General features: G+C 39.4%; 1 protein-coding gene and 1 pseudogene across 1 annotated transcript in view; both read left to right on the top strand.

The window, feature by feature from the left end:
• The window catches only part of DYM (dymeclin), a 337,031-nt gene that overhangs the window by 251,213 nt on the left and 60,577 nt on the right, over positions 1-25,241 (top strand). The window contains exon 15 of the mRNA XM_044243021.1: positions 20,563-20,745. Coding sequence (XP_044098956.1) covers positions 20,563-20,745 — 183 coding nt within the window. The remainder of the gene's footprint in view (positions 1-20,562; positions 20,746-25,241) is intronic.
• LOC122902087 lies at positions 279-18,180 on the top strand (annotated as a pseudogene).

Below are 25,241 nucleotides of genomic sequence, written 5' to 3' on the forward strand. Positions count from 1 at the left end.
GTCATAACATGTTCCCTCAGTATAAATCAGACACCTATAGGGAGAAAAACTACTTCTGAAAAATTTTGCTTGGAGAGGCACTTTTAATACAAAAGTGTAACTAAATTGCTAAAATTGATTTTACACCGCCATTTTCCAGTTCTTTGGATATTTGAGAGTTCCTGTCCACCTAGCTTCTGGTGTGATCTCTTGGTAAAACCAAATAATACTTGGGAAAATTTAAGTGAACATTGGCTTTTTTGATGAAATGAGGTAGAGATTGTTCTGGAATTGCTGCCATGAACATTCGGGTCCTTGCCGAAGTGAAGCGAATGGCGTCCACTACAAAAAGCTTTGTGTTGCCGCCCCAGCCTGTGATGGATGCCCACATGGTGAGGCAGCACCCACAGTGTGTCCCACTTGTGCTGGTGCGGGTCTGACAACATCTCTGACTTTGGACTGAAACTGCCAGTCTCCTACTTAAAAACAGCCGGCCGAAGAAGCTTTTCACTAAATTGCCACTTAATGGTCTATAAACTGTAGGAAAGCTACATCTTTGTATTACTTCCTGGTACTGTCACTGTGCTCTTAAGAGAAATGCCACCAAGTGAATTTGAGTGTTGTTACCATTGAAGCTAAGACTTGTGCTTGAAAGTTTTCTTGTTAACACTGCTCTCATTATCTTAAAATGTCTTTTGCTTGCATTTCATACCTTCCTGATAACAAAATCTTTTCCTTATTCCCAACTGATACAAGTAGACGAAAGAAGTAGAACAAGAGATAAGGGGGAATCACTTTCCTTCTTGCCAAGTAGATTTTGACTGAAGAGACTCCTTTTAATAGTCTTTGTCTCTGTTTCTGGGAGTATCAACTTTCTCTTTGCCTCTAAAAAGGGATTTCCTTTATGCCACATTAAGGTTTTTCCCATCCTATTTTGATTTTATCTTTTACATATTTGTAGTTCTTTCCACAAACTGTTTTCCAGGAAAACTATCCAGAGAGTAAAATTAGGCATCTTTCTCTTACAAAGAAGTCGGCACTCTCTAGCAAAATGGAGGGCAGCCCCAAAGCATGGCGTCTTTGATTGCTAAGCCTGATCCTGAGGTGAGCTGTTAGATCCATGTCAGTGTCATAGGTTAAGTTCCAGTCCCCAAAAGTAATTAAAATGAATGAACAATTTGTATTTTATTACCCTATATCACAGACAATAGTAAAATAAAAACTGAGTTTATATATACTTTTGGGTGCCTTGGAGGCTTTTTGAAAATGGAAGTTCAATGACAGACTAAAGACATCTTATTTTAGTAACTCTTCTTGTAGTAAGCATTCTTCATTACTCTAAGGACTGTCAAATTGTTCTTTAAAATTTGTTTCTGCCACAAGAAATACATTGCAAATTTAATACAGAATTGCCTCCCGAAGTTTCTGAATGGATGTAGACAGTTTCCATGGCAACTTTTTCAGTGATCTGTTGCTCTGATTGTAGCAGAAGACCGAGTCACCCTCATTGTTGCTGACCTTGACTGAGTTGTAAGTATTGGCAGTTGTTTGAGCAAAATGTAGGCATTGATCCCAGTTATTAGACAACCATAAATACAACCTTGGACATTATGTGGAATATAGTTATAATGCAGTGAGATTCAAATCAAACAGTCTGTCTTCAATCAGGGGTCACCTGTGTTTCAGCATTAGATTTGGAGTATTTTTGAACACAGCATTTCCTAAAGGATTGGGCCATTTAATATAACAGTAGCATTTAGGTTCTTAAAGATCTCAGATTCACGGTGGCTCAGTGCACTTCACTGCAATGCACGCAGATGTTCTAGAATTCAAATTTCAGCATCATGGAGGCACTTCTCTTTGAATAGACATGAAAGTGTAAGTCAGAAATATCACAGTTGTTTGTCTTAGTCCCAAAAGAGTTCCTGTACCTCCGAAGCCCATCAGCATGTAACAGGAAACTTTCATTCACTATTACTGTTGCTTTCACTAGTAAGAGCATAGCTAGCTACTGTGTGTTAGATGTTGGGGTAGGTGTTTTATATTCATTATCTTGTTGCCACTCTACTGTAACAGTTTTGCTGATAAAAAAGCCCATGTTTAGCATCTTTCCCAAGGTCACATGAGCAGTAAATGGTAGAACAGGGATTCCAAGGCCAGTGAGGTTGACCTCAGAGCCTAGGCTATTCACTGTTTGGCAGTACTCCTCTTCTGTAGCTCTGGCCAAGTTTCCATAAAACTGGGAAGTCTTTAAGATACAGAGTAATTGCTCCTGATTCGAGGCCATGAAAATAGTTTTTGGTGTCTCCATTGAGGTTCAGCATTCCTCAGTTACATACACAATGTGATTTCTGAGTGAAAATACTGTTAGGTTTTTATGTAAAATTCCTTACGTATCTTGAGAGACGTGTTTTTGAGAAATTTCTACCTTACAAAATTAGACAGAATTTTCTAACTCCCAAGGTGAAATAAAGGTCAAGGATGTCACTTATTTTATATCCTCATTACCTGTTCTCAGTGCTTCAGGCAATGCTGCAGGTCACCATGTGGGCCCTCAGTTACTGTTTGCGAAATCATTGTCTTCTGTGGTTATTCGATATTTTGTTTGTCACAACTGAGAATCTGTTTGATCAAATTTTGTTGAACTGTAGGGTAGGTTTGTTGTTTCCCATTGAGAAAATAATTAAATCGAGACAGCTTTTGTTTTATGTGTTAATTATTTTAAAGAGAACTTCCTTTTTGAAAATAAAAATGCCTCAATCCTAAGATAGAAGTTGGTTTTTAAATTAACAATTTAAAAAAATGCATCCTGCATTATTGTTTTCCTATTTTAATTTGGCTAATTATCTGAAAAATAAAGTGGAGGGATATTTAATGCTATTTAAAACTTAGTCTCCTTATAAACCTTATGCAAAAGCTTATTTGCTGGTGCTTTGCTAGAATTCTTATAGACACCTAGATTTTCCCCCAATTCCATTTGAAGACCATTGATGGGGGAGGGGAAGTAGGGCTTGAAAGATTGGCCTAATTATTTTTTCCCCAACATCTTACTATGAAATTTTTCAAATATCCAAAAAAAGTTGAGGAGTTTTTATGGTGAATATTCATATACCTACCACCTAGACTCCACAATTAATATGTTACTGAACTTGCTTTATTACCTACTTCTTCACGTCTGCCCTTCTCTCAGTCCATTCTAAGTTGTCTGACATTGATCATTTGATTAACTACATGGTATTCCATTGTCCAGATGTACTACAGTTTATTTAACCAATCATCTGCTGTTGGACATTTGGGATTGTGGTAGGAGTAATGACCCTTGAGTAATTGTGGTAGAGTAATGACCTCTGAAAAGTGTCCAGGTCCTAATCCCCAGAACTTGTGGATACGGTAAGTTGCACAGCCAAAGGGACTTAGCAGATATAAGTAAGGTTATGGACCTTAAGATCATGAGATTAGTTTGGCTTTTTTAGGTGGACCCAATTAAAACACATGAGCCCTTAAAAGTAGAGCACTTTCTCCAGCTCAAGTAGAAGAGATATGCCCAAAGGGGAAGTTGGAGAGATTCAAAGCTGAGAAGGATTTGTCACGCCATTGCCAGTTTGAAGATGGAAGGGGCGATGTGATGCAGGCAGCCTGAAGCTGCTAACAGAGACTTCCAGCTGACAGCCAGCAAGAAAATAGGAAACTCAGCTCTGCAGCCAGGAGGAGCTGAATTCTGCCAACAACCTGAATGAACTTGGAAATAGATTCTCCCCCAGAGCCTCCAGATAAGAGCCTCGCCCAGCTGACGCCTTCAATTTGGCCTCATGAGACCCAGGGCAGAGGAACCAGCCAAACCTACCCAAATGTCTTCAGAACCATGAGATAATAAGTCTGCATTGTCGTAAGCGGCTAAACTTGTGCTGGTTTGGTATGGCTGCAATAGAAAACGAATTCGGGGTAATGAGAATTTTTCATTATTACACAGTAAACATCCATAGGCTTAAGTCCTTGAGCACAGTCTTATGTCCTTAGGATAAATATATGATACTAGAATTGCAGGCACAGAAGTCTGTGCACTTTTAAAGGCTTTTTTAGTATATATTGATACATTGAAACCTAGACAAGTTGTGTTAGATTACACTTCCATCAGGACTCTGTTGAGAATCCCATTTCCTTTCTTCTTGACAACACTGGGAATTAGATTTATTATTTGTGTTCAGTGTGAAATGTCGGGAAAAAAGAGAGGGATAGCGTTATCATTTTAATGGGTATTTTTAATCTAACAAAAGTGATTATATCTTAATGTTTTTATCTTTTGTGAATTACGTGTTTGTGTCCACTCTGCATTTTTCAAATGAAGGCCCTTTCTCTTACTTTACCAAACAACTTTTTTTTTTTTAAAGATTTTATTTGTTTATTTGACAGATAGATCACAAGTAGGCAGAGAGAAAGGGAAGCAGGCTCCCCGCTGAGCAGAGAGCCCGATGCGGGGCTCCATCCCAGGACCCTGAGATCGTGACCTGAGCTGAAGGCAGAGGCTTTAACCCCCTGAGCCACCCAGGCGCCCCTACCAAACAACTTTTTAATTTAACTTTTCTCAGATTACTTTTAAAAATCCATCAGGACAACCATAACTTTTTTCTCCTTTAAATATTTACTCTTGGGACGCCTGGGTGGCTCAGTTGGTTGGACGACTGCCTTCAGCTCAGGTCATAATCCCGGAGTCCCAGGATTGAGTCCTGCATCGGGCTCCCAGCTCCACAGGGAGCTTCTCCCTCTGACCTTCTCCTCTGTCACGCTCTCTCTCACTGTTTTTCTCTTTCTCAAATAAATAAAATCTTTCAAAATAAATAAATAAATATTTACTTTGATTACAGCAATAGATTTCCTAGTATTGAACAATTCTAGAATTCCTAAAACTACTTGGATTATAGAATTTTTTTAGCAGTGTTGACTTTGATGTGTATATATATATTTTGAGTATTTTAGTGACATTGGCTTTTGTTTTCATTTTTTTTTTTAAAGATTTTATTTGTTGATTTGACAGACAGAGATCACAAGTAAACAGAGAGGCAGGCAGAGAGAGAGAGAGGGAAGCAGGCTCCCCGCTGAGCAGAGAGCCTGATGCGGGACTCGATCCCAGGACCCTGAGATCATGACCTGAGCCGAAGGCAGCGGCTTAACCCACCGAGCCACCCAGGCGCCCTTGTTTTCATTTTTGAGCTAACTTTACCATACTTTGAAATCAGTTATGCTACCCTCATGTAAGGAAAAAATGAGAAACTTTTTTTTTCTGATTTAAAAGCTTAAAGGGTGGGGCGCCTGGATGGCTCAGACAGTGGAGACTATGACTGTTGGACTCAGGGTTGTGAATCCAAGCCCCATGCTGGATGTAGAGGTTACTTAAAAATCTTTAGGGGCACCTGGGTGGCTCAGTCAGTTAAACATCCAGCTCTTGATTTCAGCTCAAGTCACAATCTTAGGGTCATGAGATCGAGCCCGGAGTTGGAGTCTGCACTGGGCATGGAGCCTGCTTAAGATTCTCTCTCTTACTCTCCCCTTACCCCCATTACCTGCTCACACACTTGCAAAATCTCTCTTAAAGAAAAAGAAAAGAAAAAAAAACTTTAAAAAATAAAATAAATAAAAGCTTAAAGGGCATAGTAATTACATATTCCCTAAAGATATAAAGGCATTACTTATAAAACTAGATGAGCATAGTCCCCATTTTCAACAGTTTATCCCCAACAAGTCTTTCACTTTTTTTGTGTTTTATTCTTTTCATTATTGTCTCTTTTTAATTTGATTATAGGTCAAGTAGAATGACTTGTGTTTACCTAGACAAGTTTCCCTTTCATTCAGTTAACAAATTTGTCGACTTAACAAAATATTTGTTGTGAAAAAAAAAATTCAGATGAAATGCAGAAGGTATTTAATGAACCCCGATATGCCAACCATCTCGATTCAACCATTAGATTTCATCATATATCTTTCATCTGAACCTTCTTTGCTTCAGTATTGCAGAGGAAATATTGGAATTTTAATCTCTCATATTTTGATATGTATCTCTAAAAATAACATCTTGTTTCATAATCATGTATGATTATCACACCTAATGAAAGTAGCAATATTTCCTCGGTGTGATCTAATACACAGCACAGTCAGATCTCTCCCGCAGTCTCATAAGGCTGTCAGCAGTGCTAACATCAGAATTCTAAATAAAAATTAATACATTTGGCTGTTATGTCTATTAAGTCTCTTTTAATTTAGAGTGACCCCCACTTTACTCCCCTCATACCGTCATTATGTTGCAGAAATAGCCGTTTGTCCTGTAGAATGTTCCACATCCCAAGCATGTCTTTTGGCTTCCTCTGGTAGTGTTTACCTCATTCTCTCCCTCATATTTACTGTAAATGGAAGTTAGCTTTACAGGCCTGAGTAGATTCAGATTCTTCTTTCTTGGCCAGATTGCTTCACAGGTGATACTGTTTGCTCCACACATTAGGAGGTGTGGTTGTCTTACTTACTCCTGATGAGGCTAAGAGTGATCGGTGGTTACAGGTGGGGACAGCCTGATTTCTGCTCTGTGAAGTTCTGCTTCACCTCAAAGCACAGTTCTAACCACTGATGAGTATTGCCCAAATGAGTCAATTAGTTAAGAATTGCAACATTTTTTTTCAACACTATTTTTCCTTCTACATTCATTAACTATACTTTAACTAGAAGAACATTTCTTCATCAGATGGGGTGGTTGAAATACAGTTCATAAAGGAAAGCCAAAGGCTTATTATTCCCTTTTAATATCCAGTTTTTAGAGTAAGAAGCTGGTGCCCCATTTATTTATAATGCCTTCCAATGGATTGGTGGGTTTGGGAGGTGAGAGATTCCTCTTTCTCTCATTTTTCAAAGGATTACATTACTAAACTCATGGAGTTTTATATATTAAATGTGTTTGAACTCATTACATTCTTTAAAAAAAAAAACTTTCTCATGAAATGTTGCATACAGAAAAATGTGCAAATCTTAAGTACATAGAGGATTATCACAGATTGTCCTTTGACTGTTAGTAAAATTACTCTTTGATTTTCAGTAGTTTTACTATTATGTACTTAGAGTGATTTTTGTCAGATTTATCCTGCTTAGAGTTCATAATTCTTGAATTTGTTGCCCATTGTACTTCTCAGCTAGTGTTGGTCTCTAAAATATTGTTTCTCCTCCTTTCTCTTTATTCTGGATTTTTTTTTGTTTAAAGATTTTTATTTATTTATTTGACGGAGAGAGATCACAAGTAGGCAGAGAGGCAGGCAGAGAGAGAGGAAGGGAAGCAGGCTCCCTGCTGAGCAGAGAGCCCGATGTGGGGCTCGACCCCGGGACCATGACCTGAGCCGAAGGCAGAGGCCCAACCCACTGAGCCACCCAGGAGCCCCAATTCTGGATGTTTTCTTATCAACTGTTTTCGACTTTACTGATTTTTCTCTGCAGTTATGTCTCAGATGCTATTTAGGCCATCCATTAAATTCTTCATTAGTTATTGTATTTTTTAACTACTAGATTTTTTCATGTAGTTCTTTTTGTAGTTTATAGTTCTCTGCAGAAATTCTCAGTCTTGTCCTCAAACTTGTTAATAAGCACAATTATTTTAAAGCATATGTTTGATGTTTCTCTGTGGGCCTGTTTCTATTGTCTGTTGTTTCTCTTGTCTGTCAGTTATGTGGTCTTATCTTTTAATATACCTGGTTGTTTTTATTGAGTGCCAAACATTTTATATGAAGAATGATGGAGATAATTTGAGGACTTGGTTGATGTTATCTTTCTCCAGAGAGGATTTTTGCTTGTGGCTGCCAAGGCTAGGAATGATACTATAACCAGATTGACTTAGTCCAATCTGATAGAGATGCTTCAAAGCTGTATATGAGTCTCTCTGAGGGGTGGTCTATTTCTTTTTCATTTGTAGAACTCAGGTGTACCCCTTGGAATTCCACATAAAATTCGGAAGGAATTACCTGGGTCCCTCTTTTTTGACAGATCCTGAATCCCAGTATTTGCCCTTTCCATCTCTAATTCCAATGAGCCCATCAAACCTTTTGCTAAGCTTCTCTACCTACTCAGTTTCTGAGGCTCTCAGCTATACTTTAGCAAATATCTTTAAGGGAAACATGGCTTAAATGCCAGGCTCACCTCTCTCAACTTTCCTGTTTTCCCAAATCTCGGGTCTACAATTTTTTACTAACTTGATAGCTTTCTGAGGCCATTAAACAGTGTATGCATATGCATTTGTGTATATACAAATGTTTAACTTTTTTTTCAAGGTTGATTTATTTATTTGAGAGAGAGAGAAAATAGGAGCACAAGCAGGGTGAAGGCCTGGGGGAGAAGGAGAGATGTCCTCAAGCAGAATCCCTGCTGAGCATGGAGCCCAAGGCAGGGCCCAATCCCAGGACACTAAGATAATGACCAAAGCCAAAATCCAGAGTCGGCCCCTCAGCTGAATGAGCCACAGAGGTGCCTCACACATGTCAAGCTTTTATAGCCGTTCTCAGGTGGGACACTTGGCCTAAAACATCTAATCCACCTGCCAGAAATCCCATCGCTCTTTGAAGTTTCATCTTTGGTCACTGGATAACACATCGTATTGACTTCTGTGTCCCTTTAACACAATCCACTAGTCATTGCAAGCTCTCTTGATTTCTAGTGTGAGAAGTCCCAGGTAATATTGTGTACATTCTGCCACAGACCTGGTCAAATCATCCTTTCAAGGAGACTTGGGTTTTCTTTCTTTGTATGTTTGCTTGTTTTTTTGGTCATGAATGGTGTTTAGAGATTATAATCTGACCACTGATACTCTTTGTTGCTGTTTGGCTATCATTACTAGACCTTTTCAGTGGACTATATTAGAAAATACATATTTTTAAAACAAAAATCATGTTTACAATTTCAAATTCGTATTTAACATTACAAGTTTTTAGCTTTCCTTTTTAATTTGGTTTTATGTTTCTCGTTCCTCTCTTACACTGAAAACCTTGATTCTTAAAAAACCTTAACGCTGTTTACTTTCATTAGGTAATCAGTAGCTTGAAAATACTGTCACCTCTATGTCTCCTAAAAATTAGACCATTTATTAAGTTTGAGATTTCCTGTTTGTCCTTAGAATGCGTTCTACTTAGTATTCTAATAAGATTCTATTTATGTACAGTCGAAATAATACTGTGTTTCTAAGACACAGGAAGTACTTTTGTCTGTATCATTATGTCACAATTCTGATAAGTCATTTCAGTTTATTGTCAAGTTTTAGAGAATTCTTTTTTAAGTCTCAATTTTGGAATATGTAAAATGTTTGTTTCCAAAGTTAAAACTGTGTAACAGGATCTATGCAGAAAGTTCTTGCTTCCATCCATATTTCTTCTTCCTTGTTTCCTCCCTTCCTCTGTAGGTAACTATTATTTTCTTTATAATTTTTCTTTTTTAAAAATTTATTCCTCTGTTTTTAGGTAGAGACAGAGGGGTGGGTAGGAACAGAGGGGAAGAATCTCTCAAGCAGAATCCCCGCTAAGTGAGGAGCCCGACTCAGGGCTTAATTCCACAACCCATGAGATCACGACCTGGATCAAACCCAGGAGTCAAATGCTCAACCAACTGAGCCACCCAGGCACCTTTTGTTATTTTTAGTTTATCCTTTCAGTTTCTTTTTGCATGAACACACACGCATACACACTCTTATAGTTTTCCCCCAATCCCTTCTTACCCCAAAGATGACACAATGTGTATTGTTTTCTGTATTCTTGGTATCTCCCAGAGGTCACTCCATATTAGTGTAGAGACCTCTTCATTGCTTTTCCTGCCTGCATAGTGTTATGGTATTTGGAGATACCATAGTTTATTGATGGACACTTTGTTTTCTTTCATTATTTACAAATGCTATCATGACTAACCTTGTGGGTATGCTGTCTCATAATTGTGCGAGTCTGCCTGCATATTCACCTCCTAAAGGTAGGATTCCTGAGTCAGAGTGCATATGCACGTTATTTGTTATATGTTGCTAAATGTCCCTCCAGTGAGGTTGTACCATTTTTGCATTCCCACTAACATTTCATGAGAGGTTTTTGTTTTCCTACAACGTCACTAATATATCGTATTAGTGTTTTGAATTTTTACATTTTTATCACAGATTGTCAATTCGCCTAGAGAATTATACAGAGAATTTTCATGAAATGTTTTCCATATCCATGGTTAATTTCCTTTCCCTTCCCTAATGTTTTATACGTGTGTTTTTTCCCTTTTTTCCTGATTCACATGTTGTCTGCTTTTAAAAGAGACAAATGCATTTATTTACCTGTCTCTTATGGTATTACGCCATTTTCCAACTGATTAATTGGTTGATTGATTTTCTGGTCTTTTCTTCTGTCCTGCTTTCTTTGGATTGATTTTCTTTGCTTTCTTGATATTACTTGTGCTCTCCTGAATGACTCTGAGGCCTTGCATTCTTCTGTTAAGAACAACTCTGATTGCATCTGTGTCCCTGATTAAGCACCAAGCCATTGGCTGTTTATATTTTTCTTACTGATTTGTAGAATTTCTTTATGTGCTTTTGCTTTTCCTGAATATGTTGTTAATATTTTTTCTTAGCTGCTATTAGTCTCCTCTACATTTATGAGACTCCTTTTTTCACTTCAAAAGACTTATAACTTTCATGTATTCCAAACTGTGTTTTTTTCCTTTCGAGACTATTTCTCAAACACTAAAAAACGTCCCTTTCTCTCACCCCATCCCTGGATCAAGAAGATGAAAATATTTACCTGTATTTTTTCTAACCCCTTAAAGCTTATTTCTTAACCTTTTAATCTTCTGGAATTCTTTTTGTTGAAGGAATTAATTAGAGATCTAGCCTTTACATTTTTTCTATTTAATTATTACTTAGCCCAGTAGCAATAATTCGATGATTTGTCTCCTCTGGTATGAAATTCAATCCATATAATTTACTGTATTCCCACACATCCTTGGATGCATTTCTGGGTTCTGTGTCTCACTGTTTTTATCTTTCTGTATATGGTGCCATTTCTAATATATTACACAGTTTAACTTTGTACTATGTGTTATATTCTGTTAGAAAATGTCATCCTATTGTTCTTTTTCAAAATTTTGGATGGTAGCTCCAGAGTTCACCCTTGTTTCAGTTTCTGCTCGCTCTTTCCCATTTCTTTTGCCCTTTGCACTGTGGGTAGCAAATCATGTGTCCAAATGTCTACCCCTGTAGGTTTTCAAAATGCACTCTCTCAGGGCGCCTGGGTGGCTCAGTTAAGCATTTGCCTTTGGCTCAGGTAATGATCCCAGGGTCCTGGAATTGAGCCCCGCATTAGGCTCTCTGCTTAGCAGAGAGCCTGCTTCTCCCTCTCCCACTCCCCCTGCTTGTGTTCCCTCTCTCACTGTGTCTTTCTCTGTCAAATAAATAAACAAAATCTTAGAACAAAACAAAACACCTCTCCCTGGACCTTTCCAGAATTGTTTCATCTTCTCCTCCAGTGCTGCATTTTTGCCGGAAGTAGGTTTTTTCTTCTCTTTCTGGGTGTTTCTGAAGCAGAAGGAGCCCCGAAGGTCCTCTTTATACTCAGGGAAGTCTGGCACTCATCTGACTTGACCTGTGAGACCTGTTTGATCTGGTTCCATCCCTTGTCACCTCCCCCCAACATTTGACATTCTAGCCAAACTGGATTTCCTCCCCGTAGTGTGGTCCTCTTCTTTGTTAGGCTTTCTGTGCGTGCACTTCCTTCTCCCTTTTGCCTGCCTACAAACTCAGACAGGTCGCTGCCTATAATAAGTAATCACAGTAACTACCATGTAATGAGCACTTTATATCTGCTAAGCAGGACAGCAGATTTTTAAAATATATTGTTATTTAATCATATCCTATAAAATAGGTTATATTCTAATTTTTCAGATGAGAAAGCTAAGGCCCAAAGGACATATAGCTAGTAAATGCTAAAGCTGGGGCACAAATCCAGGCCTGACTCCAGAACTCGTGTCCCTAACCACTCTGCTATACTTCTCCCCTCTCTCCCCAGGTCCCCCAAGTAGCACCTGTACCCCCCAGGGTGAATCTCCTCTAAATGATAACCCATGTGAAGGTATGGACCTGTGTGGATCACGGCTCTGTCCCCAGCACTTACCACATCATACTCTCTGTTACTTAGGAACATATGATTTATTTTATGTGTCTCGATTTTCTATTAAATACCAGACATTATGTCTAAGACAGTAGAGTCTGGAGTGAAAAGTATGCCTATAAATGGGCACACCTCTGCTGATGTGGAGTTAGCTCATTCTGGTTAGGACCGGGGTGGGTTTGGGTTTTGTCTTTAGAACTGTACTGGCTTGACATGCCCCCATGGTTGTTGCCTGTGCCGGAAAGTGGGGCCTGGGTTTTGTTCAGTGTTGCTCTCCCAACCTCTGCTTTCAGCAGTCCCTGCAGTGGAGTCAGAGAAGGGGTATTTCTGTTGTCCTGGTCCAGCCTCTTTCTTGGGGAGTCCCTGTGTGTGCCTCGGTCTTAGAAGTGGGACTTTCCCAGCATTTCTGTCCCTCCTCGTCTTGGCAGTTCTGTGTCTGTGGTTGGCCTTGAGTGAGAGGTTCCTGCCCCTTCCCGAGAGGCAGCATAGGATCGAGGGATAGGATTCTGCACCCAACACGGTTTCTTGCTCTAACCCCGTGTTAGAGGGCTTTGCTCAGTCCCTCCACCTGCAGGAACAGATATCTGCCTGTGTCCTGGAGGTGAGTTTCCTGCTTCTCATTCAGAGGCACATGGGTTATGTTTCTACTTCTCCTGGAAGCAATGGAAATTTCCTGGTGCTCTTGGCCAATAGAGTTTGCTGCCCCAGGAGCTAAAGGCTTTTGCTTAGCGTGAAAGGAGGGTCTGGGAAGCAGGGTTAGATAGAGGGCTCTTTCCCATCTCCTCCAAACTTCATCTTTCTCGTGAGCACCAAGTGAAGGCAGGTGGAAAAAGAGTTTTCCAGTGAGTGCAAACCCCACTGTACCTGGGGCTTCGGCTTTCCAGACTGACACATTAGACCACACGTAGCCTTTAAGAACTTACTGAAATCTTATCTGATTTCTTTGTGTCAACTTCCGTTAGGACGTGTCTTCTTCCTGTGCTCTGCCAAGAGCTAGAGAGTATCTGTGCTCCTTCTCTCTTTAGAGGGGCTGGTCCCTCTAGAGAATTCATTTCACTTGATTGCCTTCCAGAATCGTTCTCTGATGGTCCTGGGAAGACTTATGATTTATTAAATTATCTGGCTTTTTCTCACTGGTAGAGTAAGAGAGGCAGTCTTTGCATATCCGAAGCAGAAGCCTGTCTGGGTCACTTAGAATGCTTCCTTGCATCACCCCAGAGAGCCCATTTATCTTTCATTGGAAGGGGCTAAGGCCCAGATGGTGACTTGTCCAGTCTAGGGCAAAACCCGACCCAGAGCTTCTCTCCACTGACATGTAGCTACCTCTGTTTTGCCTTTTTCCTTTTCTTTTTTTTTTAAACTGGGCTGTAGCTCTCCTGTACGTGATTCAGAGCACACTGACTCTTTTTCCAGAGAGGGAATGGAAAAAGGGCACCAAAGTGTAGAGATTATTTCCCTTTTGTGCATTAACAATATCAAAGATAATAAGCCTTGAAATTTAATGCATTCTAGAAGAACCAGTAGGTTCCTGGGTTTAGAGGATGATTATTTTCAAACTTCACCTTCCACATTTTTACTCTCAAAGGTGGTTGAGTGGTTTTCCCTTCTAAACTAACAGTGACTCAGTTCAAGGTGCTAGGGTGATCTAAAGTAAATTCTGGATTTTACTGAAGTTTGAGGTCATCTGAAAGCTTTTTCTACATTGCTTACGTGTTCAATTCCTCTAATAAAATTTGCTTTCTAAATTCAGTATTTTCTACAGTCCTTATGGAAGCTGAGACTTAAAAATAACTTCCACTTGGGCAAAGTGACCGAGCAAAGGTCACATAGCTCGTTATTGGCAGAGCTGAGTCTGTAATGGGGGGTTCTTCTCTCTCTGATGGGGTGAAGGAGAATGTCAAAGCCATTATAAAAGGAGATACATCTTCCTAGAGAGTTACTTTACTCAGATTTTATTTTTCATAGGATGTGAAAGAATAGTTCTTTTTATAGTAAAACACCAATATATTTTGAAGAAGAGTGGAAAGGAACACTAATTCTTAAGGCAAAACATTAAATATTAAAAATCAAAACAAAAAAGCTCAAGACTCACATATATGCTCATTCTGTACCAGAGGAGGGCCTGGGGAAGTAGGAGAGGCGCTGCCCTTACCCCACTTTGTGCCCAATGTGGGTAGTCTGCTAAAGTAATGGGATCGTTGGGAGTTGCAACTGAGTTGGATTCCATCAGAACATCCTTTTTTGTGAGTTCTGTGGCTGTTTTCCAAGTATGGAAAAACATGGAAAGTTAGCTAGTGTCCCCTAGCAGCCACCATTTTCTTGCCTTCCTGCTACCAGTAAGCATGTTTTCAGTAACAGACTCCCCAGGCTTCCAGTTCAGGTTTGTGGGGCATGTTCAAACCCTGTCCAAGGAATGAAAAAGACCACATCGTTTTTACATCCCCACACAAAAACAGTGGTACCCTAACTCTGCCTTCCCCCTTCTTACCCCCCTTCTGTGGCTCCCACATTATTAAGGTTACACATTGTCTCCTCTGGTCACAGGATTTCGTCTTCAGCGGTGGTTTTTGCATGTAACATAAAGCTAGTTCTTGCTCTCAGAAGCTGGAGATGTGGGGACAAATCCAGTTCTGGCTGGTCACAAAGCTTCTTAGTTTGTGTGCCAGTAAATTAACAACATAACGATAACAAGAGTCTATCACCGAATGATTGGCTTTGAAGGCCATTTGCACATTAACTTTAAAAAGAGGCTTGCCTGTGCATTTCCTTCCCCCTCTTCCCCACTTTGGCAAAGTCCCATTAATTTTGTTGAAGGTTTTATTTTCTGCTGAAAATGCAGGAAATTTAGACAACTCTCTTGGAACCCCCCCAAAACTAATACAAACAAGATACATATGCTTCTCTTAAGGAAACTAAAAATAAATGATTTGAAACTATTTAACTGTATAAATTCCCTCTTAAAAGGAAAAGGAAGTTTATATAATGAGGCAACTCTGAGTACTGTTGACAGGGTAGGATACTCCGGCAACTACCAGCTTGTCTGTTAGACATGAAATTGCAGCTTAGCACAGAGCATGTGTAGTGGTCATTACCAGCATGGGCAAAACCAAGCAGGAGCAGCTAAAAATGGGACCATTTTTTTTTTAAAGGATATTCGTTTTAACATTTGAGATGTTCTATAACAAAATATGCTTTTCTTTTTCTTCTTCTCCTTCTTTTTTTTTCTTTTTTTTCTTTTTCTTTTTTTTTTTTTTTTTTTGAGAAGAAAGTCTGATCTAGGCTCTGGAATGGAAGCTGTATGTGCTTAAAAAAAAAAAAAAAAAGCATGAATGAAAAAGACGTGATATTCTGCACATATTTTGCTGCTCCACCAGTGAGCCATCAGATTTTATCTCTGACAAAGCTAATTTTGACACAATACAGAGGAAACATGGTTGGTTTTTAAAACACATCTTTTTATAAAACCTTAAATTATTCCAGAAATGAAAGTCAGCTTTTCTATACATCTCCTCAAAGGGGCCAGTTTTGCAAATTAATGGAAGTGGTATCTGGGGCTTATTTAACACTAAGAAATGTGATTTCTAAATTCTGCGTAGTTACAGTAATTGAATTAACTTACCAGCTTTGGAAAGGCATTTATCTTTTTGTTCTTATTATGATAATGTCTAAGATTAAATGAGTTTTCTTCTTTCAGATACATTGTTTTAAAAAACACTCACATGGTACTTATTGTGTGTTACACACTATTTTAAGAGCTTTACAAATGGTACCTCATTTAATCTTCCTGGGAAAAAAAATCAAGTAGCAAACTTCTCTAAATACCATTTGAAATTCTGACACCCAAATGGTGATGTGATTAGATAACATTTAGGTCTGTTTAAATACTGAGATTTGGACAATTTTGTAGTTGTAAAGAAATGCTTATCAAATTCATGCTAATTTTTCATCTTTTTACCAGTAGTGATTACTACCCAATAATGCATTTTAAAGATGAAGCATATAGGGTTTCACTTAATCCGATTCAGTCATAGTAGCAACTTGAAGATTCAAATAAATTGTAAATTATGATTACTGGGATAGTTTTCCTTGGGAATTAAAATTAAGCAAAAGTTTGATAATAGATAATTAGATCTCTTGGAACCTTCATGCTGTGAAGAAGCTCTTGCTGCCTAGAAGAGACCATGTGGAGAAGAATGAAAGACCCTAGTCCCCAGCCCAGCTGTGCCCTCCATCCTTTTCCTCACAAGCCAGCACCAGCCTGCCAGCCCTGCGAGCTGTCCTACCAGGAGATCTCCCACCTCCCGCTGAGCATCCCAGTGACCTCATGGAGCAGAGACCTGCTGGCCCATCAAGCCTAGCCCAGATGATTAGAAAGACAAATGGTTACTGCTATTCTAAGCCGGGAACCTTTGGAGCAGTTCCTTTCACAGCAATAGCTGATTTAAAAGTCACGAAACATGATGGTAGGAATAAATGGAAAGGTACCAGCAATGACAAATATAAGTGAATCAGACTCACTTAGAATTCAGAAACTATCAGGTTAGAGCTACAGATTCTAAAACCTAGCCATATAGTTGCTTTGAACTATATAAGTTTTCAGTAATACAGAAAGTTTGAAAATTAAAGGCTTGAAAGTCATACATATACCTGTCAAATGTTTAAAAAAAAAGGAAGATGGTATAGCAATATCAGTAAAATGTATACTTTCAATAAACAACATGGATTAAGAGACACAGTACATAATGATAAAAATGTTTTTTAAAAGATGACACTTGTGAACCTAGAGTCACTCTGAATATATGAATCACTTGAAGGAACTGATAAATCCTTTCCCATTTTGGGAAATTTTGACATAACCATGAAGTGATGAGTCTTTCAGACCATGAGTGTTAAACAGAATAAGTGTACGTGTGGGTGAGAGTGAGGGCAAGAGCCTTCCTCCCTTGTCAGCATACATGTGTTGTCATTGCTCTTTAAGCAGTGATCTAGCAACATTTATTAATAATACAAATCCACTATTTTTACCAGTCCCTCTCCTGGAGTCTGTCCCAGAGAAATAGAAGGACAGATCTACCAACATGCTTATTGCCTCCTTGCTCACAGGAATGAGGAAACAGAAATAAATTGGATGCCCATTAGTAGGATGCCATAAACCAATAATACGATGCTACTCTTTTGCTTTTGAAATCAGTGTCTTTCAGAATGAATAAAAATTAAAATGTGGGAGAGGCAGCTGCAGTGCCAAGCGGAGGAGGGAGTCAGGCGAGTGCAAGCCGGAGCCGTGGCTGGGTGGGCACCGTAGCCAGGACCACCACCGTGGCGGCGGTGAAGCACAAGGTCCAGGGTCTTCAGCAGCAAGATGACGCAGAGGAGAGGGCCGAGCACCTGCGGCTCGAAGTGGAGGGGGCAAGGGAGCAGGCTGAGGCCAAGGTGGTCTCCTTGAACACTACGATCCAGCTGGTTGAAGAGAAGCTGGCCCACCCCCAGGAGCCCCGGCCACAGCCCTGCAAAAGCTGGAGGAAGCAGAGAAAGCCGCCGATGAGAGCGAGAGGTGTGGAGGTTCTCGAGAGCTGAGCCATAAAAGATGAAGAAAAGATGGGACGGCAGGAAATCCAACTCAGAGAGGCCAACCACATTGCAGAAAAGGCTGATCGAAGTCTGAAAAGAGGGGGCTCAGAAGTCGGTGATTATAGACAGGGACCCGGAACGCCCAGAGGAACGAGCTGAGCTGGCAGAGTCCCGCTGCCGGGAGGTGGATGAACGGATCCCAGTGACAGACCAGAACCCGAGGGCTGTGTGTGCTGCTGAGGAACAGCACTCTGAGAAGGAAGACAGCGATGGGGAAGAGGCAAAGATTCTCATGGTTAAACTCAAGGCGGCAGAGAGTGGTGCTGAGTTTGCTGAGAGATCGGTAGCCAAGCGGGAGAAGACGATCGAAGATTTGGAAGATAAACTGAAATGCACCGAAGATGAGCACCTCCGCACACAAAGAACGCCGCACCAGGCTCTGCTTGGTCTGAAGGAGAGGTCCAAAGTACCAGGCAAATTAGAAGAGTGATTCCAAGAGGAGTTGGCCCAAAAAGTGCGACTCGGGGTTTCAGCTTCAGGGTGTCTTTGAACAACTTTATTTTCAATTTCTTTTTTCCATCAGAAAAGACCAAGGGTGGCCAGACTCCTGTTCAAGAGTGTAATGGTGCCACTCACTGTAGATCGGCTTGCCTAGTTTCTCATGAGCTGGCTACTGTAATTCTGATCTTCGTGTCTCCATATTTTGGGTGTTTTTACTTCTCTGGCTGCCTTCAAGATTTTCTCTTTGTCTTTGGTTTTCAGAGTTTAACATGATGTGTCTATGTGTGTATTTTTGTTTTGTTTTGTTTTGGGTGGATTTGGGAGATATTTTGTGAGTTTCTTGGGCCAGTGTTTGATTCTTTCATTATTTTAATGCTTAGCCATTACCTCTTCAAGACTTTGTTAAGGGGCGCCTGGGTGGCTCTGTGGGTTAAGCCTCTGCCTTTGGCTCAGGTCATGATCTCAGAGTACTGGGATCGAGCCCCGCATCGGGCTCTCTGCTCAGTGGGGAGCCTGCTTCCTTCCCCCCCTCTCTCTCTGCTTGTTGCTCTGCCTACTTGTGATTTCTCTTTCTCTCTGTCAAATAAATAAATAAATAAATAACATCTTTAAAAAAAAAAAAGACTTTGTTAAGTCCACTGTTGAACCATCTAGGTGTTCTTTACTGCTAATGCCACGTATCTTTTAAATTCTAGCATATACGTTTGTCACTTTTTTACAGATTTCAACTCCACTGAAATTCCCCGTTGATCCAAACATATGTAGACTCATATGTAGATTTTGTAAATCGTAGTTCATTTAAATTTCTTGTTTGATATTTTTATTATCTTTGTAGCTCTGTCTGATACTGCCCATTTGTCTCTTGGATGTGGGTTGTTTTTACCTATTTGTCTCATACATTTTGGTTGAATGCTGGACATTATACTCTGTATACGCTGTATGCGCTGAGATAAATTGTGTGGGAATAAGCGTAGCTTTTTATTTACTGGACCAGATAGTAAATATTTTTTACTTTGCAGGCCACAGTCTTTGAGTTGTACTTCATCTGTCACTACCAGATTAATTTTTCAACTAATATTTACATGGTGTATATCATTTTCCATCCTTTGTTTTCGACCTAACTATATTTGAAGTGAGTTTTATTTGAGATTTCATGTAGGTAGCATATAGTTGGGTCTTGTGTTTTTTATCTACTCTGCCAAAGTCTGCCATTTCACTATTTTCTGTTTGTTCCCTCTTTTTCATATGTCTGTCTTGTTTTTCTGCCTTCCTGAAAAACTTGAACAGTTTTTTAGAATTCCATTCTGATGTACATGTAGTATTTTTGTGTGGATTTCTGTAGATTTGCTCTAAACTGTATGCATGCATGACTTGTCACAGTCGAGTATTATTGATGTTTAACAATTCAATATTGTTGATGTTTAACAATTCAAGAGTAGAAACCTTTTCTTTGTTTACATCCCTTTGCCCTCCCTGTTTTATAATATAATTGTCTTATATATTCCCTTATATATGTTGAGAACCACACCAGACAATGTTATAATCTTTTGCTACAACTTTGAAACATAATTTAGAAAACTCAAGAGGAAAAGGAAAATCCATTGTATATACCTGTATTTTTGCTCTTTCCGTTGTTCTTTCTTCGAAGAGATTTGTTGATTGTTTTTGCCGTCTTGTAACTCTTTCTTGTTTAGATTCCCCAAGATGTTGACTGAGGAAAAAGAGACAAAACAATAGGCTATTTATCTGTAAATAGAGAGATTGAAAATACAGTGTAGAGAAGTGAGGTCATGTTCTGAATTAGGCACTTTTCTTGGACTTGGTAAGACCCAACCACCACTTTGCACTGTGGAAGTCTCATGATTTAGGGTGATGCTACAATGAGAAGGCCAGTAAGGATCTAGTAAGGGAGCGGCTGAGGAAGCCCCAAATTTCCTTCCATATTGGCAAGTCTGTATTTTATGTTCAGTTCCTAATTGTGACCATATGAATTCAAAGGATCTTTACTCAAATACTTTATTAAATGGTAAACCTAATTCTGAAGATTCTTGACAAAAGTCACCTGGACAGGTTCTTTTGCATTATCTTTTCAATATTATAATTTTGGGGTTTTTTTACATTTTTATTTATTTGTCAGAGAGCACAAACTAGTGGAGCGGTAGGCAGAGGGAGAAGCAGGCCCCCTCCTGAGCAGGGAGCCCCTATGTGGGACTCGGTCCCAGGGTCCTGGGATCATGATCTGAGCCTGAAGGCAGACGGTTAACCAGCTGAGCCACCCAAGTGCCCCGAAAGTTACAATTTTAAAGCAGTTACTGTCGATTAATTCTGTGTTAAGGAGAAAAACACTGTGCGTGTGGCTTTTCTTTATTAGGCACAAGACTTGAATGTCATCGAAGAAGTGATTCGAATGATGTTAGAGATCATCAATTCCTGCCTGACGAATTCTCTTCACCACAATCCAAACTTGGTGTATGCACTGCTTTACAAACGAGATCTCTTCGAACAGTTTCGAACTCATCCTTCATTTCAGGATATAATGCAGAATATCGATCTGGTAAGTATAAATGGAGACATTATGATTCTTTTTTAAGTATCAAAGCAGCAAAAGTTGAAGAAACCTTGCCAAAAACTATGAAAGTTAAAATCCCTTCTTTGAACATAAAGTATATTTGTAGTTTTTTCTGCTATAGTAATTATTGTATTCTGTGTATTATATACACACACACATTTATTTGATAGAATGGAGATCATTCTTTATACAGTTCTATATTCTGCCATTTTTACTTAGCCTTTAGATCATTGGCATTTTTCTGTGGTATCATTAATTCTTTGAAAATCTCCCATTTTAATATCTTTATAACCTGTATTATTCATTTCACAAAAGATTATTTATTTATTTTTAAAGATTTTATTTATTTATTTGACAGAGATCACAAGTAGGCAGAGAGGCAGGCAGAGAGAGAGAGATGGGGAAGCAGGCTCCCTGCTGAGCAAAAAGCCCGATGCAGGGCTCAATCCCAGGACCCTGAGACCATGACCTGAGCCAAAGGCAGAGGCTTAACCCACTGAGCCACCCAGACACCCCCTCAAAAGAGTATTTAACCATTATCCCATTATTACTCATTTTGGGTGTTTCACTTATTTTATGTTACTTCATAATTTATGAACAGTTTGTAAATAAATCTTATCTCAGCTTATTTTTCAGTTACATTTTTGGCATAGTCTTAGGACTAGAATTGTACTAATTTTTACTGTAAGGGTATCTGTATTTTTAAGACTCAACACATGCTGCCATATTGCTTTCCAGAAACACTGGGCAGTTTATGCACCTGTAAAACATCTTATATTTCCACACCTGATTTATGAGAGGGTCTGTCCCACTACATACACTCTTGCAGCTTTGAGTATTATACTTATTTTAATATTTGTCTTTTTATATCAAAACTGGCATTTCATTATCATTTCGGTTAATTTCTTTTCTAGTATGACAGAATATTTTTCACAGGTCTATAAACTTTTACTTTCTGTCTTTTCTAAAGGTGTTTTTGCTAAATTTTCTATTGTTGTATTAGTGTTTTCACTAATACATTTATCAAGCAAACCAAATACCATGAACAGGTAGCATTCAACTCTGGAAAAAAAACTAACATTTCTTATTGGTAATTTATTTATTGTAGTAGAGCAAATGAGTAGGAAAAAAAATCATCCATATATAATAGGATCATCTTACTAAATGCTAATGCTTACTAAATGCTGGGTGGCTCAGTGGGTTAAAGCCTCTGCCTTCGGCTCAGGTCATGATCCCAGAGTCCTGGGATGGAGCCCTGCATCGGGAGCTCTGCTCAGCAGGGAGCCTGCTTCCCGCCCCCCCACCCCCCGCCCTCTGCCTGCTTCTCTGCCTCCTTGTGATCTCCACCTGTCAAATAAATAGTAATAAATAAATAAATCTTAAATGCTAAAGATATTGTATGAAGACAGTTCTGAGGAAAACTATATGTAGGATATTTCTATTTTTTCCTTTTGTTTAATTCCAGTATAACTGATGTATCGCATTGTATTAGTTTGTACAATTAGTTTGTACAATACAGTGACTCAGTAATGCTGTGCATTACTCAGTGCTCATCAGGATAAGTGTACTCTTAATCCCCTTCACCTGTTTCACCATCCTGCCACCCATCTCTCCTCTGGTAACCGTCTGTTCTCTATAGTTAAAAGTCTGTTTTTTGGTTTGTCTCTTTTTTTCTTCGTTTGTTTTGTTTCTTAAATTCCACGGATGAGTGAAATCATAAGGTTTTTCTTTCTCTGATGTATTTCATTAGCTTTATACCCTCTAAATCCATCCATGTGGTTGCAAATGGCAAGATTTCATTCTTCTTATGGCTGAATAATATTCCATTGTGTGTCTGTACCACATCTTCTTTATCCACTCATCCATCAGTGGACACCTAGATTGCTTCCATAATTTGGCTATTGTAAATAATGCTGCTTTAAACATGGGGGTGCATATGTCTTTTTGAATTCATGTTTTCATGATTCCACAGTCATTCCTTGAGTAACTAATAATGACTCACAGTACCAGGAACAAGAGTAACCCTAAGAGCCAACATCCTTGTCCGTGTGTGACTCACATTAGGAAGACATTCAATCATTGTATTCTCACACAGGTAGAAATATGCAAGTTCGGTCGTAAGTAAGCATATGTACATACCTCTTTCTTGGATGGACACCCAGAAGTGGAATTACTGGGCAGTGTGTGTTATGCCAACTGTTTAACATGGGGTCCTACCATTTGACTGTCCAACCAGTGGTGTGTGAGAGGTTCTGTTACTTCCCATGAACACTTAGTTTTGTCAGTTTTGTGATGGCATCTCATCTATAATTTCTTGATTCCCATTGAGGATGAATATTCCCCCACACCCCCAATTTGGATTTCCTCTTTTGTGAGTTTCCATTCAAGTCCTTTTCCAGTCCTTTTCTGTTGTTTATTTTCTTGCAGATACTTGATGTGCTCTGGATTCTAGGCAAATTTCTCGATTATGTGTTAGAGATATCTAGTCTCTAATATAGCCTCAGACTTTCCGGCATAACTCTAAAACTCCTCTCAAAATGGTCAAGCAGACCCAATAAAATTTTCATTTCTATCCTTTTCTTGGAGACCTGCTTCCTGCTTTTTGCCCCAGCCATGTTGTGCTCTGGTTCTCGTGCCCAGCTGTGGCATCTTCTTAGGAATTTCCTTCACTTGGCTCTTCTGATTGACATCAGCTCCTCTGTCTTCCTCTTTCTTGGTTTACTGCTCTGTGTTGGTGGGAGCATAGACTACGTAGTAGCTTTCTGGGAAAAGGGTGTGAATGAGGTATTTTTCTCATTTTCATTTTCAATTTATAGATAAACCAGCTTAGAAAGATTTTTACTTGCTCACAGTCACACATTCAGAAAGTCATAGAGCCGGGGCTCAGACCAGGCAGTTTGTGACAAAGCCCACGCCCGTGTTTATAATCATCAGGCCTAACTACAATACCCCTTCGCTAAACGCTCCCACAGTTTCTCACTCACTGCCTGAAAACATCGAGCCATATCCACAAACCTGGAGACTTCACAGTTCTCTTTTCTCTCTCATAATCACTTCTGATGTCAAATCAGTCTTTACTCCCCCAATGATAGAACTGAGGATCCTTCTTAGTAACAAGGTGGTTAACAGTTGACATCCTTAAAAACATCTTGAAAAGACTATATTAGTTTTTGAAAAGGCACACAAGAACCATGGAAAGGGTTTCACTACCCCCATTCAAAACTTAGTCCCTTTTGAAAGAAGTGAAGATCAGGGTTAAGGTGAGGAAAAGAAGGGACCGGGCTGCGTATCACACGGTGTATGACCATGTGGAAATGGAAGCAGGGTGTTAATTGGACTTACATCCAGGGCTTACTTTCCTGTGGCTGACAGAAGAATGGGCCACTTACACTTCTGTATATTCAGCAGAAAGGGCCTCTTATGGTAAAATTTGGCCATATGCTGTTACGCACTTCTTTAGGCAAATAAATGCCTGAATGTTGTTGAGCACCTGCTAAGTGCTAGGAATGAGGCTAAGTACTTTCATATACATTATCTCTTTTTTTCTTCTCCTTTTTTTTTTTTTTAATTCTTCTTAAACCAGTAAAAAGTAAACTTTTTTCTTATCCACTTAGTGGATAAGAAAACCAGGATGTTGAGCGACAGTTTCTCAGGTGATTTTCACACAAATCCCAGCCTAAGAATCATTGTCTTAAATGATGGTTAAATATTCAAGTAGGTCCTGATTGTGGATAATTTGCATATACAGTATCTCATGTGACCCCTAAACCAGGGAGGCCCGGCAGGACTTGAGAGAAAAAGTTGTCGGCCCAAGGTCACTTAGCGGGTAAGTCACTCAGCCAGGCCTTGAAGCCAGATTAGAAACTCCATGCTTTCATTGTGCACTTAGATAAACCTAAAGTAAAATTTCAAATGGTCAGGTTGTCCAACAGTTTTTTATTGAATACTGCCATCCAAAATAGTGCAGGCACAATGGAAGTTCATTCAAAAAGTTGTTTAAACTCTTTTGCATATTTTGAAAAGAATGCCATGACAGAGCTGTAAATAACATCTCTACTTTTTGCTTCTTTCAGCACTTTGCCTTCCCCTTCCCTGCCCTAAATGCCCCTGAAATTTGGCTCCAGCAAGCCTTTGCTATATCTTTTTTCATGGAGCTAACCTTGAAAAGTATTGGTAAAAAAGACTAAGAATTACTGTTATTTTTAGCTGACAGGGAGCTCAGAGTTGATATTTTTCATTAAGACAGTCAGCAGTGTTGAATATCGGAGACAGGAGGCACTAAGCTTGGAGCACTTTTAACTTCGCAGATCCTTCCAACATGTTTTCCAAATGACCAGATATCTGTGAGCCACTGCTGTATGTCCCTCCCATCTAACCCATAGGTGATATGATCTGGGTGAATTAACTAATAGGACAATAGAATTGTACACCAAATGAGAGAAGATGTGAAAGGAATTTCATGGCTGCATATAAGTAAAGAG

Source organism: Neovison vison, chromosome 3 (assembly GCF_020171115.1).
Source record: "Neovison vison isolate M4711 chromosome 3, ASM_NN_V1, whole genome shotgun sequence".
Taxonomy (NCBI): Eukaryota; Metazoa; Chordata; class Mammalia; order Carnivora; family Mustelidae; genus Neogale; species Neogale vison.